The sequence below is a fragment of the Natator depressus genome, chromosome 1 (genome assembly GCF_965152275.1).
Source record: "Natator depressus isolate rNatDep1 chromosome 1, rNatDep2.hap1, whole genome shotgun sequence".
Taxonomy (NCBI): domain Eukaryota; kingdom Metazoa; phylum Chordata; order Testudines; family Cheloniidae; genus Natator; species Natator depressus.
This window is the reverse complement of record NC_134234.1, coordinates 60,917,762-60,935,184: the sequence shown is the minus strand read 5'-3', so window position 1 is coordinate 60,935,184 and position 17,423 is coordinate 60,917,762. Positions and strand designations below refer to the sequence as shown.

The window sequence follows — 17,423 nt, the reverse complement described above, 5'->3', positions numbered from 1 at the left end:
GGCTCAGGGTCCTGGGCCTCAGCCACATGTGGTGGGGCTTCAGCTTTCTGCCCTGGGCCCCAGCGAGTCTAATGCTGGCCCTGCTTGATGGACCCCTGAAACCTGCTCGGGGTCCCCCCGGGGTCCCCAAACCCCTGGTTGAGAACCACTGCTCCAGAGGATGCAATTAACAGAGAGGCACCAACTGCTTCATGGAGCTGTACCTCAAGTTCACCTTAGAAGCTGTATTTGGGAGGAAAGGAATCCAGGTCATTAAAATGCATTTGTGAAAGCCAGATTATATTGTGGGCCATACTTTTAACATCTCAGATCTGGAGAAACGCAAAAAGAATGCAGCAGGGAGATTTAAACAAAAGCAGAACAATTCCCATCTCTTTTAGTTCTCTTTTGCTCTTCACACTGAATGCAATGGAAAATATATTTGAAATTACATTACTTTTCAGTATGTTAATTCCTCTAACCACTAAAAAACAAATAATAAGTTGTAACTTTGCTTATTTAGACTAATAATGTTCTCTTTTTCTTTGAAGGTGTTTTATTCAATATCTGGTACCTTTAGGACTCCTTAAATCATCTGGAAGATGGCAGAAGCAGTAGTGATTGATCTGTTCAGTCTACAAATGAACTCACAAAATAATGGCGTTCAGAAGTTATTATGTAGCACACTAGAAAGGATTGAAAAACACTTCTCTGCCAGTGCTCCATTTGTTTACATAATGTGCTACCAAACTCCGAGAAGCGAAAGGAGCAGTGAACAAGATTCGTTACTTAAAGTAATCAGCGGTTTTCAGATTCTGAAGAAAGGAATTGAGGTTGTGTGCATGACAAGTACAGCTGCTGCCTTGTACACCATTAAACAAAAACTAGATGAAAAGGATTTAAGCATCATTAAAATCATTTTACCAGTACAAAGGAAAGCTTTAATGGAAGTGTTTATAGACCACCTATTCACTGCTGTTTACCAGTTCCAGTTTGAGGATTTTGGGGTGGATTGTGAAGGAAACCATCTCCAACAAATAGCTGAACCTCAGAGTGACATACAAACACTTTCTGCCCATGAGATGGAACTTGTCAAGCGTGAGATTCAGACATTCTTGGAAAGTCTGCCAGCCCTGAAAGGGAAGCTTACCATTCTAAAATCTTCCTTGATCCCAGGTAAACTGGAAAACAGATTTTATGGATTTTTTAAACCTATTTCATTCAGTTTTCAGTTTACGGATTCTTCTACTTCAGGGGTTAGTAACATGAGGTCCTAGGCATGAAATTTTCACCCCCAAAATGTCTCTCTGCTGCTGTGATATCCCTATAGCCAGCCAGGGGAGAAGTCCCCAGTGCAGACATCAGATAAGATAGCCATAGATTGTCCTAGGCAGCCCCCCCCCTTGTAAGTTCAGGCACAGGGGGCATAGAAGGGGCCTAAAGAGGTAGGCCTGTAGCACTCTGCGGATTCTCAGTGGCGCTGCTGAATAACTTAGATCAGTCCCACAGGATGCCTAAATCACACTGGAGCAGTCCAGAATTGGGAAGGAGCAAATGTGGCTTAAAGAATGGCACAACATAGGGTATGATTCTGTGTGTTCAGTGTTAGTGCTGACGCAGAAAACAGAGACACCATCTCAGCTGATGGGGTCAGTAGCAGTGATTCTTATGGGGAAGAAACAAAAAGCAAACACCTCTCTGAGTGGAGCCATAGAGCACAATGCTCCCCTTAATCTAACTGCTCTCCATCCCAGCGCTTGTGGGCTCTAAGCAGCCAAACGAGGGCTGTGTCTTGTGTTGAAGTTCTGGGTGGGAAGGGGCAGGCAATGGGTTCCCTTTACCCTTCTCTGCCAGCACTCACACCTTACATTTAATTAAATCTTTGGATATTGTTTTTTCGTGCACTATTGGAGGGGGGCATCTCATGGTTTAGATAAAAACAACCTACTTACTTCATATTCCGACTACTTGAAATGACACTCCCCAAGTCAAAGAACTGAATTGAAGATCTCTATCTGGCTATATCCTGTATCTGTTTGGATGTTAAGATAACAAATATCTTCAAAAACACACCCACTACATGCCTTAGCCAGTGAGAAAATCAGTTATACCTTACAGTAGTGGTTCAAAGACTTACTACCTCATTTTTCTGTATGTACATTATTCCCAGCTCGAGAAGAGGGATTTTTCAACCTGAGTTTTCCTGGAATTCTTCCATCGGGGGGGCAGGAGATTATAGCACAGCATCCCTTGTGGCAGAGGAGTTAGAGGTTGCAGAGAATGCACTGGGAATTCTTTATTCAGGGTGCCTGGTCTCTCACTCTCTCAGTCACATGTGTGTACACACACACACACTTTGTAATTCTCCTTATCTATCTAGGTCACAGATACAAGCCTGGTCTTCACCTAAAACTTAGGCCGACCTAGCTATATCACTCATGGCTGCGAAAAATTCACTCCTGTGGGGGACGTAAGTAAGCCAACCTAAGCCCTGATATAGGCACTTCTAGGTTGATGGAAGAATTCTTCTTGTGACCTAGCTAGCACATCTCGAGGGGGTGGATTAACTACAACGATGGAAACACTCCTTGTGTCACCATAGCACATCTGCAGCACCATAGATGTGTTGCTGTGGCATCTGTAGTGTAGACATACCCACAGTCCAGTGGCATAGATAGGAGTGGAAATTTGGGTGGGCCCCAACTTTCTGGTGGACGGGCAATGACAGACTGTGCTAGCTCAGCTTCTCCCCCAACGCTACACCCTCTTCCTAGCCCTGGTGCCCCAGACATAGGACTTCACCTGCCAAGCTGGGCACGTATATGGGGCGGCTCAGAAAATGTCAAGGCAGAGCTGCCAGAGCGTAACTTTCTGAAGGGCGGGCACATAGCTCCATCCCGGATTTCAGGTGCCTGAGTGACTTTCTGGGCTGCTGTGGCAGCACTATGCCCCTGCTCAAATTTGGGTGAACCTGGATGCTAAGTGTGTGGGCCGTGGCCCACCCAGGCCACCTGTGGCCATGCCCCTGCCATCGCCTTTTCTGCACATTGTCACCACACATGTCCATCTAAGTCTTGGCTTGGGTGAAGCAATCATGGAATAGATTTTTATTAGAGCACAAGGAGTGGGTCTCCCTGCACATATCCACCTAGCAGAAGATTGTTTCTCCCTAAACCTGCAGTTCCTTAGAGATCTCTAGTGGAGGGAAGCACCATTTGCCCAAAGATCGCTTGACACTGCCCTGGTGCTCAGCTCCCCACCCAGGTTTCTGTGGTTCCTGGACAGTATTCCACCTGTTGGAGCTGTGTGGAGCACTGCAGGTGCTCCCAGAAGTCTCTTCAGAGGAGGAGTTGCTAGAGACTTGGACAGCAGTAATTTGCTTGGGTTTACCCTGGAAGCTGCGAGAGGGTGATATTAGATCTAGCAGAGAGCCTGCTGCCTCACATCCCTTGACTTGGAGCTCTGTGGAGTCCAGAGGTAATGTGGTCACAGGGAACATGCTCTTGTCCTGGCTCTTCTTCACTCCATGCTTTACCCTGGCAAGAGTCACAGTCTTTCTCACTTGTTCTCACAGAAGGAGAAGGGAGCATGGGATCCTTGTTTTTAAATGTCATCATTAAATAAGAATCAGCCATCCAACAATCTGACTGGCTGATACCAATTCCATTTGGCAGAACCTGGTATAATTTTCAGGTTTCTCATTTGTTTCCAACAAATTCTCTCTTCACCAGGTCACATCTTCCTACATGGGTTCACCACGAGGACAGGTGGAATCTCTTATATACCAACACTCAGCTCCTTCAACCTCTTCAGCAGTTCCAAGCGGAGAGATCCAAAGGCTGTGGTTAAAGAAAATCTACGCAGGTTAGCTAATGCTGCAGGTTTTGACCCAGAGACATTTCACAGTGTGAAGGTATGTTATCAGATAGCAATGGACTCCTATATTAACTAATCAGAGCTTGCTTTGTGTAGCAGTGAATGTTTTGTTTTTTTAACTATGCATTAATCTTATCTTTCCTAGCAAGAGATTATAAGTGGTAGGACAACTTTTTAAGACAGTTATTGTGACAGTTTATCATGATGAAACTGTCATCATAGCTGTCAACACACTTGGTACTATATAGAGAGGAAGACCCAGTCCCTCTCCCAAGAAGTTTGTTCTAATAGATCATACAGTTAGTTCAGTGATATAATACAATATATGACCAGATAAAGATCCAAAATCAAAGCGGTGCAGATATCTTTTTATTTAAAAAATTCATTTCTTTCTTAGGCGGATGGGTTGCACACTAGAGGTGTGTTTTAAGAAGGGATCTGAAGGCAAAGACAGTAGTTGTTTGTTGAACAAGAAGAGGGATGGAGTTCTAAACATAAGGGTTGGCCTGATGAGGGTGTGAACAAGAGAGTTGGAGAAAAGGCATTGAGCAAAGTATGAATTAATTTTTTTTTCACTGCCTTATGACTGTGCTTCATCTGTCTTTGTACTGACAGGTCAATCATGCCAGTGATGTTTGGATTATGGGAAAGCCCCAGCCTGACAACTATGATGGAATAGTAACGAATCAGCAAGATGTTACGATAGCAGCTCCCGGGGCTGACTGCATACCTATGCTTTTTGCTGATCCTGTCAAAAAAGCATGTGGAGCTGCTCATTCTGGTAAGGGCATCTAGTATTCAGTTCTCATAATCAAAGTAATATAATACTAGGAGAGTACTGGGAATGGATCCCTTGTATAGTAAACGGGATTAATAATCAAGTAGTAAGTGAGTGAAGGATTCCAAACTGAATCCCTTAACTCTTCCTTTCCAGGCTTCCTAATATACTTCTTTTTCAAAGATGTAGAATTCTTCCAAAGAGCATGTAATAGTTTGGGAGTTAGCCGAACTCCAGTCAAGCACACTTGCAACTTTAACTGTTTCTAATGAGGTTTGTGTTTGTGAATTGCCCACTTTTTGATGTGAGCATCAAACATTTCAATCAGATTGTGCTGGAGATCCATGGATCTAATAGCTCTTAGAAGGCCCATCAGAGTGCAGCTCCCCTCTGCAGGCTTTATTCATACAGGAAGGGTGTATGTGTGTAGAGAGCAATACGGGGTGTGTGTGGGTGGGTGTTATATGTGTGGGGGAAATGAGTGGTGACGGAAACGAAGTGGGGATAAAAGGGAAGCTTTTATTCACATTGAAAATTTTAAGAGGTTGAAGTTTTATATCTAGAAATGTTAGGTGTTAAAGGTTTAACGTGGATAAGAGTTTGTGCATTGCTCTGTCCCTTTCTATGTTGCCCCTCAGTTACCTGCTCCCCCCTTCCTGACTCCCAAGCTGATCCACCCTGTCCATTCTCTGCCAGTCTCCTGTGCCCTCTCCATGCACCCCCTCCATCTGCTTCACCCTCCCATTCCAAGACCAGGTAATGAATGTGTCACCCAATTCCCTCTCCAATCCACATGCCTTGTATTATATCATATCCCTCACCAGTCACATATTCTTTCCCCCTCTCCATCCTCCTTGCACTCCCCAAATCCATGCCTGAAGTCAGTAGCAGGTCAAATTATTTTGATAAACATTTACAAATAGCTTTAAACCTTGCTCTGTATAACCTTAAATACCATTCTGTGGCCCAGACTGTAGCCAGGGGTCACAGAAAAGAAGGGGAGAAAAAGAAACAAAATACCTTAGCCTCTACTCAGGACCATCCCTAGACATTTTGGTGCCCTACACAGCCTCCTACCCTCCCCCCCGTGGAGGCCTGGGGCCACACACACACCCCGCAGGGCTGGGGCTGGCTCCAGGCCTCCGTGGGGGGGGGGCAGGAGCAGGCTTGGGAAGCAGAGGGGAAACCACCCCCCAGTACGAGCTGGCAGAGCGGAGCAGGTTGGCGCTGGGTCGCTCCACTTCTTGCCACCCAGTGAGTGCAGGGCAGGCCCAACCCTGCACTCATGGGGCAGCGGGAGGTGCAGTGACCCGGCCCCAGCGCGCTCCACTCTGCTCCCCTGGCTCCCAGCCTTGGGACTTGGGGGGCAGGGGGGAAATGCTCCCCAGCCCTCGCTGGCAGTGTGGAGTGGGCTGGGGCCAGTTCACTCCACTTCCCGCCGCCCGGTGAGTGCAGGGTGCGCCCAACCCCTGCTGCAGTCCCCCGGGTCATTGCTCAGGGGAAGAGGCAGGGCTGGGTAGAGCAGGGGCGGGGGCCATGGGGCAGGGCAGGGGCAGCTTTTCTGGGTGGCTCATCTGGTAGGGGGATCAGGCTGGCCACCGGAGCAGCACGCAGCTGTGTAGGGCACCAGGAAATTTGGGGCAATTTGGTGCCCCAAATTTCCTGGTGCCCTGTGCAGCTGCGAAATTTACATACGGGTAAGGACGGCCCTGCCTCTACTTTAAGGCACACTCGGCTCTGTACAAAGCCTGTCCTGAGCTCTGTGTAAAGTACAGGGAGTCAGAGCTGGGCTTTCTTTCTTGCAGCCCAAACAATCCTGGCATGCAGCACAGTTTACACTTGCTTCAGCCAAGTAGTACAGATAAGGAGATTTTTTTAATATAAAATGTTTTTTCCCTTCTCTTTAAATAATAATTTTCCACGGTGCTGTCATGTGAGATTGTAAAGAAACCTTGACAGTGTTTAACCCATGAGATATTGCAGCATAGAGGAACAGTGAGGTGTAATTGAATGGTCTAAAATCAGGGCTGGGAGCAAAGCATTCCTGAGTTCTAAGCCCACTTGTAATGTTGACTTCCTCTGCCCTTGGGCAATTTAAAGCTCCTTTCTTCTTCAGTTTCCCCATCTCTAAAATGGTAATGCGGCTACTTCATAAGAATGCTCTGAGGACTGTTAATGTTTGCTAAAAGCTAATTATTCCTCCATGTATTTGGCTTTTAGATCCTTAATAATAATAATAATAATAATAATAATAATTTTCTGTAAGCATTCAATTCAAAAATAATTTTACAGGATTTTTTCCCCTTATGTTTTTTCTTAGGATGGCAAGGCACTTTGTTAGGAGTTGCTATGGCTACAGTAAATGCTATGATAAAAGAATATGGCTGTAATGTTAAGGATATACTTGTGGTGCTGGGCCCATCTGTTGGACCATGCTGTTTTACACTTCGTCGGGAATCAGCAAAGGAATTTTACAGTCTTGATCCAAAATGTGTCAGACAGTTTGACTCTCCAACTCCCTATATTGATATTAGAAGGGCAACACGGTAAGTCTCGTGTGTGTTTTTCTACGCTATAGTTTGTTGTGCTAAGTAGCCTAGGGATGAGGACAAAAGACTGAGTCAAAAGAAATTTAGGTTCTAGTCCCAGTTAGTCACTGATATGGAGTGTGGTCCTACTGGGTAGGAGTTGAGGGCCCTCAGAATTTCATGGGAGCATTGCAGTATCAAGCCCTTAATGAATGAACCTAAGGACGATATTTGCTCACCTTGTGTACTGTTGAATTCCACTTGAAAAACTGGGTGGGACGGACAAAAGAAATCCCCACTGTCTCCAAGAACACCATGTACTGAACTGAGCTTTCCTGGATAACAACATTACAAGCAAAGTTTTGTTATGTGTTGCCAAAGTATCGAGTTTCCTCTAGCAGCAAGTCAGGACAGAACCAAGTCTTCTAGTTTGAAATATTGCTATATTTCAGCTATTTTATGCCTTAAGAGTAGCTTCTTTGTTCTGTATACATGTTCAAGCTTCAGTATGTGTCCTAAAGAATGAGCACAACCACTTATTTTAATCTAAAGAAAAATGGTATTAGCACAGTCTGTCTTACACTATTGCAATAGCAGTAACACACTGGCGTAAGGAACGTGCCATTTGATAAAATGTTCATCTTTTCTTTTTCTTCCGTTCTTTAAGAATTCTTCTAGAGACTGGAGGGATTCTGCCTCAGAACATACAGGATGATTCTGTCACTGACCACAACCAAAGTCTCACTTTCTGCACAGCATGCCACCCTGATACATTTTACTCTCATGTTCGTGATGGCACTAACTTTGGTACACAGATTGGCTTCATATCGATCAGAGACTGAGGTAACGTCCCTTATCCTTGGGTAGTAACCAGGCAATAACCGTTAGCATTACTTGACATCTTACTCTCCTGATAGTAGGCCTCTCCCCTTTCCTTCAACTGATAAGCGCTGAGGAAGAAGTGGATTTATCATAAAGGATTTGTACCTGTTGGGATGCCTTATTCCTCTGTGGGAGGCGAGACCAGCAGCAGGATTAAAGACCCAAAGACAGGGTTGCATAGGGAAGTTCTCATGGAAAGTGGAGATCTGTGGGAACTAGGCCATCCGTGCACAACAGCCCCAAACCTTTCTGAATTATACCTGCTGTGATGTTGCACCCCATAAGGCTTTATGGAAATATGCTTATGAATGTATATATGACATAACTGGAATATGTTTTATGTTATATATGCCATGTAGCATATCTCTGTAAAGGTTATGATCTACTGAATCTATTCATCCTATTTGTATGCATGTTTCATTTTTGTATTCAAAGTTAAGACACAGAATCAGAGGGACATATTGGAGAGAGGAAGTTTCTTTTCTATTTTGTATATTTCTTGGCTCTCAGCTCCCCCTGCCTGTATGCTGGGTGGCCTGAAATGTTTGAGCTCATTATGAAAGTTGCAAAGGGATCATTAGTAATACATAACCAAAGTTTCATGATTTGGTTTCTGCTTATTTTTTAAAAACCAGTGGATTTTAATTTAAGATGATTAAAGTTCCTAAGCTAGCTTCACTGGACACCAAGTCCTTTCTTAGTGAACAAGGTCAGTTTCAGGCCTGAATAATCAGTGGAATTGCAAATTTATACAATTCCAAGTGAGCTTGATGGCTCCTCTCAGCATCTCTGTCTCACTTTATCTCATACAGTCTGACCAGCAGGAATCCTGAGTTTCCATACATGCATCTAAAATCTCCATTAACTTTCTTTCCCCAGTTAGGCCTTTACAGTTCAAGCGAGGTTCAAAGCTGAAGAAGGTCAGGTGAGAACTCCTCTTGTGATATGGCAATGGATAGGTCTCTATTATAGGCCTGGATAAGTCTCTATTATATTAAACCACCAACTGCTTTCGGCAGCAGTCCCGGAGGTAGATAAAATCTGCAACCATAGCTCCAGTAAACATAGAACATAGTTCTGTTGTTGTTGGGGATGTGGCCAGGTAACCCTCAATAAAGCTCAGAAACTTTCTTATTCTCCCACACTGCTTGTTCTTAGTAGCCAATGCTTTCTTACCAGCTTGAGCTTACTCTAGACACTATCTTCTCTGCTTGATCTAAACTCAAGGAAAAAAAAAGAAACCTGTTTTAACCCCATTATCTGTTCTGCTAGTAAAATCTAAATATGCACCCTTCTTATGCTCCTACTGAAAATATGTCTCTGGACACTATGGTTTCACAATAGACATTATTGGTCATCATATATGAATGAAAAGAGCCTCCCAGTACTGTAGTCATTTATCTGCCAGGTCCATTACTAGTAGGGTGGCCAGATGTCCCGATTTTATAGGGACAGTCATGATTTTGGGGTCTTTTTCTTATATAGGCTCCTATTACCCCCTACCCCCTGTCCCGATTTTTCACATTTGCTGCCTGGTCACCCTAATTACTAGGATAATTATAACCTGCAGAGTTCTCTGGCTTACGTCTTGGGGGAAATGTCTGGAAAATCTTTTCTATTTTTCAACCAGTCCCTTGCATGGGCCAGGATAAGTGTTGCCCACTAGGGGGTCAGGGCTCACTCACTCACTCTTTAGCCAGGATAACGCTTTGTTGGAGCAGATCTGTGAAGCTGCAGTTTGGTGTTCCAAAGCTACTTTTATAAGACACTGTAAAGTAGACACTTATTATGACTTTGCCAATAGGTCTTCAGCTAAATCATTCCGGCATCTGTGCTTGAAAAGTAATCTGTTCTTCTTGAGGGGCTGCTATTTAGATCCTGGAAAATTAGAGACTTTGCTTGTCCATTTGGAGATAAATTATTTTTTTTTAAATCTGTGTCTTATTTGTAAATGGACTTTATGGACAAGGTCAGTATCCACTGACACTATTCTTTAGCTATAATCTACCGGTGGTTTTATTTTGTATGTTTTTCACTTCCAATTTCTCATTCGGACAATCGTTTTCCCTTGCACTGCAGTCTTTCTGGAGAAAGTTCTTTCACTTTTAGTTATCGTTCTCTGTTTTATTTCCCTTAAGGTACCTCTCCCCTCCCCTCTCAGCTTCTGTCTGTAGCTTTAGTACTGTAGCATTTGCAGTTGGGATGTGATTGGCGGTTTAAGATCATTCTGCAGTTCCACCAGGTCGCTCATAGCTGCTCAAGCGTGATGTTAGAGACTTACGTTGTCTGTTGGAAAAATGACCATTTATAGGTAAGAAAAGTATCCAAGTCACAGAACAAGTGCAAAATGAGTAGTTCTGCTGAAAATGTGCTCACACTGAGCCTCACAAGCCATTTTTACCATTGTTGTTCATTATTTCTATTACACTACATTACTTAGACTATATTTTAGAGCAGGGGCCAGCTTTTTTGTGTGTTTGTACAGCACCTAGCTTGATGTTCTGCCATCACACAATAAATAAATAATAATTAAGAGATCCCAGCCAAGTCAGCGCCCCACTGCACTAGGCTCTACGTAACAAATATATTTACATATAATCAAATAAAAGGTGCAGGGAGGACTGGATAACAATAGTCTGAGCATGTTCTTTCACAGCTGTGTGTATAGTTTGTAAGCGTAGAGTTTTTTCTGCTGTTTGTATTAATAAGCAGATCAGTAGTAGCAGCCGAGGCTCACCACCTCTAGGGGAACTTTTAACATGTTTCATAAATTATTCTGGCATACTTGTTTAATAATCCTTCTCACCCATTAACTTCTAGTGTGAATTTATAACATTTCTCTGAGCTATTGTCAAGTTAGTAAATGGTATTATTAATTATTCCTGGGATGTGCTGTGAGGAGAGTGAGGATATTATCATACTGAACACTGTCTTCTGTAAATATACAGTATAATTAACATTCAATGCAGCTGTAAATTCTGGACAGAGCTTTTCATTTGCATTGATATATTCCAATTATTGAACAGGCTTTGAGAAATGAATGATCAAGTATTATATTAGAACAGCGCTGCTTCAGCATTGGACGGTAACCTTCAGGTCTCTGAGGTAGGTGTGTAGATTTTCCTGTGTGGTCTTCTGGTCAGAGCTTGAGAGCTGTAATAGGCTCCAGTCCTCTGTGGATTGAGCAGAGAGTAGCACATGTACTATACACTGACCGGTGTAACACACACTGACATATGCACCACAAATTACAACCACTAAAATGCCGGAAGGGTTTCACCTTTCCCAGACAGAACTGTATTTCGCACAATGGGTCTTTTCTCCCTTTAATGTTTTTTCCTTCTCGTGCTTATCTTCTGCTATCTTTTTGTATGGTGAAATTCACAAATGCCACACAAAACCCCTATAAATGGAATAAGAGAGCTTCATATGACTGTCTGGAGCAGGTGTTTAAGGAGACAGAATCTACCCTGTGGGGATGCAGTACAGGCTTTGCACAGTCTGTCTTTCTATGCAGCAGCTATTAGACAGGAACCATGTGAGGAGCTATTTGTGCTCTCTCTGCCATAGCCCCAGCAGTCCCCTCTAAAACAGCACAGAGCCAGCGTGGAGCCTACCTCCTAAGCACAGGATCTTTGTAAGGGTCCACCAAGCCATACCCCAGAGGATGGTTTCACAATGGTCCCCCATTATCAGCCTCAATAGCAAACAAGTCAACGTTCCTAGATTCAGCCTGTGCTGTCCTCATTTCACTTCATGGATCAGTTGCTTTTGAGTAATGCAGAGAGATGAACTGCATTCGCTTATCCTGAGGCTGCGTGCATTAGCATCATGTGTGCCCTGATTTTGTCCTTTGAGTCCCATAGTCCTTCATGAACATGGATCTCGTGTGTGACAACATAACAGTACACTACATGGGCATGTGAAATTCTACATGTGACAGGAAAAATAATGTCTTGCTTTGCTGGAAGGGACACGTGCCTCCAAAGAATCCTGGCAACCCAAGTGTAATACAGTTTAACTGACTTGTGCTTTCTATTTCCAGCAGACATTTACCAGAGTTTTCCAATGAGTGAATAATTTAGGCATTCATTTGAAGTATTTAATTTAAGAATGATTTTAGGCATGTGTATCAAATGCACTCAGGATGTTATAAATTATTATACAGTACTGCACATTTTTGTAACACTAAAAGGTTTCACTTGCTTGCTTTCCCTTTAATATGCAATATACAGTTCTTGGTGCTGCTAGAAAGCATAATTATGTGTTTCCTAATGTCACTCTGAGAAGAATAGGGAGTTAGCCTTTAAAGTAATCTCTCTGATCTTTCATTACAAAATGTTTAATTTACAGTAGCATCACATGTTACAGATATTTTGCTGAATCTATTTGTGTGAGTTTTCTCCTTGTAATCCATTCAAAAGAGACCCCAAGAAGAATTTCAGAGGCTTGAGCTATCATGAGCAATGTGGCTGAAATATCTATATTCCACTTTAACAAATGTGACATCATATTTCTAAGGCAACCTGTATTCCGGCAATCATGGGAACAAGGACACTGCATGGATTTCCATTTGGTTCCTGCAACATAAAAGAGATCTGAGACAAAATCAATATGGACTGTGCTAAACTATTAGGATTCATTTTCACAATTAATTATACCTAAGGGAGTGTTTCCTTTATTCTACTGCAAATGTAATTCAGAGCTAGTAAATGTTGAATGAGATTGCTTTTCTAGCAGTGTCATCTCTACATTTAGCATAGGATTGCATGACTGTAATGGCTTATAATATAGTAATTTGACATCCTTTATTTTGAAAGTAGGGAACCTAACATAGTACTTGAACATGTCTCTTTTATAATGTGGGCTCTAAGAACTCTTTACATTTAAATGTGCATAATTTATTTTTTCTCACCTGATATAATGGCTTTAGGCAGCGTTGTGAAATTTTGCTTTGGCGTTTAGTTAAAACAAATGTAATATGTCATTGCCAACGGTACTATAGAAACCTGAGATACGTGCTTCAGTGCTTTCCTCAGAGGCACTAAGTAAAGGGACTCTCAAAGATGTTGTCATAATGAAAACATTTTGTTGATTTTGTCTGCAAGACCCTGGGCCTGATTCCCCTAAACTGATGTAAATCGCAAGTAACTCAATTAAAGTCAACATTGTAAAACCCAGTGTGATGAGAGAATCAGGCCCAATGAATGTTTTCAGTTACAATGCTTTTCTCAATGCTTTATATAATCTGTATTAAAATGATGATTATACAGATAATTGTGTCTCAGTTCCTTCTCTAGGAAATTGTGGTAGAAAGCTTTACGAGAGTTTCAGGAGTTCACCTGAGTTAGGCAAGCCACCTTAGGCTCATGGATGTTTCTTGCCAAATCTTCATTTATATTTTGTGCAATCCCCTTGGCTGGTACTACACTGAGAGATTTCTCAAATTTTCCCTCCATTGCACTATTATAGCTGCAACTACATCCGTGCTAGCCATAGTGGGAACGCTAACATAGACTGACTATTGGTGTTTATATTGTCAAACCCAGCTTAGAACAAGCATAAATGAGACAACTGTCAAAATACCAGGGTATTTTGGGTAGGAGGGTTTTCAAGAAATGCTCACTATAGACAAGGCCACTGAATTGAGAGCAGAGCATATACATCAGTAATGAATGTATCTCTTGTTTTTCACAAAATCTAATTGCTAAAAGATAGAAGCAATCTGTTAGGGTATGCAGTCCACCTCCCTGCCAACGCCACATGGTTTGTGGTCTAGTATCTTGTCCATTCGAAGGCCATGTCTACCCTCGCACTCATGTCAGCAAAACTTCTGTTGCTCAAGGGTGTGAAAAAAACCCACCCCGAGTGATGTAAGTTTTTCCGGCATAAGTGCTCGTGTGCACGGCGCTATGTCGGCGGGAGATGCTTCCCTGCTGACATAGCTACCACCACTCATTGAGCTGGTTTTATTATGTTGACAGGCGAGCTCTCTCCCATTGGCATAACGTGGCTACATGAGCACTCTTACAGCTGTGTCACTGTAAGCTTTTAAGTGTAGACATGGCCTAACTTTATATGTTCTGAAATACAGGACTGTCATCTGTTCCTCTTGGGAAGCCATTCCAGACTATTAATACAGCACTCTGTCAGAAACTGTGACATTCAACTAAAGATTCTTTCTTACTTTCTATTGTTTCTAGAGCTGGCAAAATAGCTGAGAGAACAGGTTTCCGTTGTAAAATGAAGTGCAGTTGAATTAGAAATGCTGAATGAAATCATGTCAATGTTGTCAGAATTTTGTTTTGGAGAAAAAAAGTGTGTGTGGTGGGGAGAGCTCTGACAATGTCAAAATGTCCCATTTCAAGGTTTTTTTTAAATAAAAAGTTTCAGATTTTCCTTTTGAAATAACTTTTTGTTTAGAATTTATTTTGTATTGTATTATGTATTATAATATAATCTAAAACAAAGTTGGAATCATGGAGAATTTCAAAACTTTGGGGTTTCATTCTGAATTGTAATGGCATTTGTTTTCAAAAATCTCAAGGCCCTTTGCAAAACGGAACTTCTGTTTTTCGCATAGCTCGAATTATTTCTTATGCACACCACTCTGAAAGATCCAGAATAACCCCTCTTCTTCCTTGGTGATTACACCCTTCACATATTATAGGCAGTTATCATATTCCTCCTTGTCATCATTTAACCTATTTACAATAGTTAGCTCCTTGAATCTTTCCTCATAAATCAACCCCTCCAGCCATCTGCTCTTCTCTGAGCTCTGCCCAGTTTATCAATAGCTTTTGGGTAAGGGTGAGAATTGAACTGATGCATTATTCCAAGTGCAGTCATCCCAAAGCAGCATAGAGGCTCTTGTGTCTTCTGTGTAAAACTGCACTGGCCTTTTTCCATTAGACGGCAAATTCACATCTAATTTTCAGCACGGAACTACCAAACTCTGGAGTGGTGAACCACATTAGCCACCTTTGGTTTCTTCTTCTTTTGCAAAGGACTCATAGCCTGCTGTGCTTTAATAATGATTTATTTTAGCCTACTCAGCCATAATTCATAATCCATAGTATTCTTCCAGGAACAACCTGCGTGAGTGGAGGGAGGACAGGCCTTACTCAGCTGAACTATTGGTATTCCTGATGCTGTGGCATCTGAGATGTGAGGGCTCTTTAGTTCATCAGACAACGACATAACAAAATCCAGTGGCTGGAAGTTGACAATAGAAAAATCCATTCTGGAAATAAGTTGCAAATTTTTAGCAGTGAAGGAAATTATACACTGGAATAGTTTACCTAAGACTGAGGCATATCCTCAGTCACTTGAAGTCTTTACCTCAAGATTAGATGTCTTTTTAACAATATGTACTGTAATTTAACCACAAGTTATTGGGCTGAAACTGGAATTGGATTAGATGTTCACAATGGCCTTGGAATCTATGAATCTAAGAAGGGCAGTTGATCTACGTCCTGTGCTGCCTGCCAGTTCCAGTGCATGCTCTCGGCAGATAGTCTCGGGGTTGCTCACCATAGGGATGTTCACCTGCCAATCTGAGGATGAGCTACCTCCTTCCAGCAGAATAACTGCTGTTGAAAAAGAGCGATAAATATTTGTCACTCTGTGGCTCTGGAGACATGACAAGGAACGTTCTTGTAAATGGACAGGAGTGAGGAAACAAATCTGCCTTGGGATGCTGTCAGAGGATATTAAACATTAATGGTTAGAGATTGTGGAGAAAAACAAGAGGTGGAAAGAGACGGTATCATGAGGATGAAGTCATTTCTATGACAGCACGTTGAAGAGGTAGTTCAAGAACAGTTCATCTGTGTGAAAATGTGACCCCCGTAATTGTCACCAGGCTGATTGAATAATACTACCAAAAGTGTTCCTCTGTGAAGTTATTGGCCACAAATGCTAATGATGCTTAAGGCTACTTTAAATTAGGTAGTCAATTTTTTCTGAGTTTGCTAAAAGTATGGGACACATATCACCCATTGGCTTGTCTCAGTTCTTTCCTTTTTACTTTTACCTCCTCTTCCCCTTTTGGATTTGCAATGCCTGCACAATCTACTCGAATGCACCTGGCAAATGTCCTGAGAGGCACACCTAATTGTGGGCAGTACCAAACTAGCATTGCATTGCTCAAACAGGAGGTATTCATTTTGACACCATTTATTTTGCATGAAACTCTGAGATGGAGAGGAAAAGGTTAGATTACCATCAGCTGGGAAATAAGATATGTGCCTGAAGGCTCAAGGGTTAGAAAGGCTCCAGGAACCAGAGTTGGCAGTTGAAGTTCATACCCACTTGCACAGGATTAAATCAATCTCCAAATCTAGTGTGAGAAGGGTTTCTCTCCCCACTACCATCCCCCGAAGGGGTGTGCATCAGCAGGGAAGGATACAGTGGTTTTTATCCTGCTAGGAAGCACTGAGTCCACAGTCCAGCAATGCATTTATGCAGTCCTGGCATAAGGCTAAGCATCTGCTTAAGTGATTTGCTGGAGCCTGAGATGATCGGCAATAATTTCTTAGGACAACGGGGAAGCAGTGAATGGTAAGCCTCTGTCCTTCCCATATCTTTCTATGTTTCTGGACTGAAAATACTAAAAAGAAACTTCTCTCAGTTTTGTTCAGCTTGGCTAACTTCCCTATTGTGCAGATGTGGAAGAATTTCTACCACAATATTTCTCTGCAGCCAGCTGTAATAGCAAGTGGCATGAGGTGTGTTTGGCTCAAGAGCTGAGAGCTTAGAATTGCTCAGGAGTCTTCTCCTGTTTGCTGTGGACCAAATCTGGAGCTTCTAATTCAGGGCCTTATGCTCCCCACTGCTTTGGGGAGCCAAATTCTGCCACTCTCTGACTCATACTGAGAAGTACCTTATTCTGCAAGTGGTGACATTGGAAACAAGAGGCTCATTGGTGGGGTAAGATAAAACACCAGGTAAGAAGGGTGGCAGAAACCAGTCCTTTCTGAGCAGAGCAAGGCCATTACCTAGCAGATCCTGCCAATAACTAGGGGGTGCAAAAAAAGGGGGCACAACCTCCTCACTAAGCCACGGAAGCCTCTGGGCAGGGCTCCAGCTCTGGCGCTAGGGAGAGGGTGGAAAGGAATGGATTGGTTCTGTTGGGTTCTGCTGGCTTTTCACCTACAATTCATGGGCTTGCTAGACCCAATCAAATTCCTGCACTCACTCTCCTGTAACTTCTCTGTGTTCCACTCTGTGACCTCCCACAACTTAAGGGGTTCTACTGGAATGTCAGTAATTGGAGAGGGCCCTGGCAACCTTTATATCAAAGGATTGTCAGGAGAGATGAGAGGGAGAGGGTTGTACAGAAAAGTCTCAGCATCATCCCTCAAAAGCTGGGTTTGGTG

At 42.7% G+C, this 17,423-nt stretch overlaps 1 protein-coding gene across 1 annotated transcript in view; it reads left to right on the top strand.

Moving 5' to 3' along the window:
* The window catches only part of LACC1 (laccase domain containing 1), a 64,055-nt gene extending 50,880 nt beyond the window's left edge, over positions 1 to 13,175 (top strand). Inside the window, exons 2-7 of the mRNA XM_074943851.1 lie at positions 531 to 1,155; positions 3,711 to 3,892; positions 4,471 to 4,636; positions 6,954 to 7,179; positions 7,829 to 8,968; positions 11,070 to 13,175. Of these exons, the coding sequence (XP_074799952.1) occupies positions 582 to 1,155; positions 3,711 to 3,892; positions 4,471 to 4,636; positions 6,954 to 7,179; positions 7,829 to 8,003 (1,323 nt within the window). The 5' untranslated portion in view covers positions 531 to 581 and the 3' untranslated portion in view covers positions 8,004 to 8,968; positions 11,070 to 13,175. The remainder of the gene's footprint in view (positions 1 to 530; positions 1,156 to 3,710; positions 3,893 to 4,470; positions 4,637 to 6,953; positions 7,180 to 7,828; positions 8,969 to 11,069) is intronic.
* The last annotated feature ends 4,248 nt before the right edge of the window (positions 13,176 to 17,423 follow it).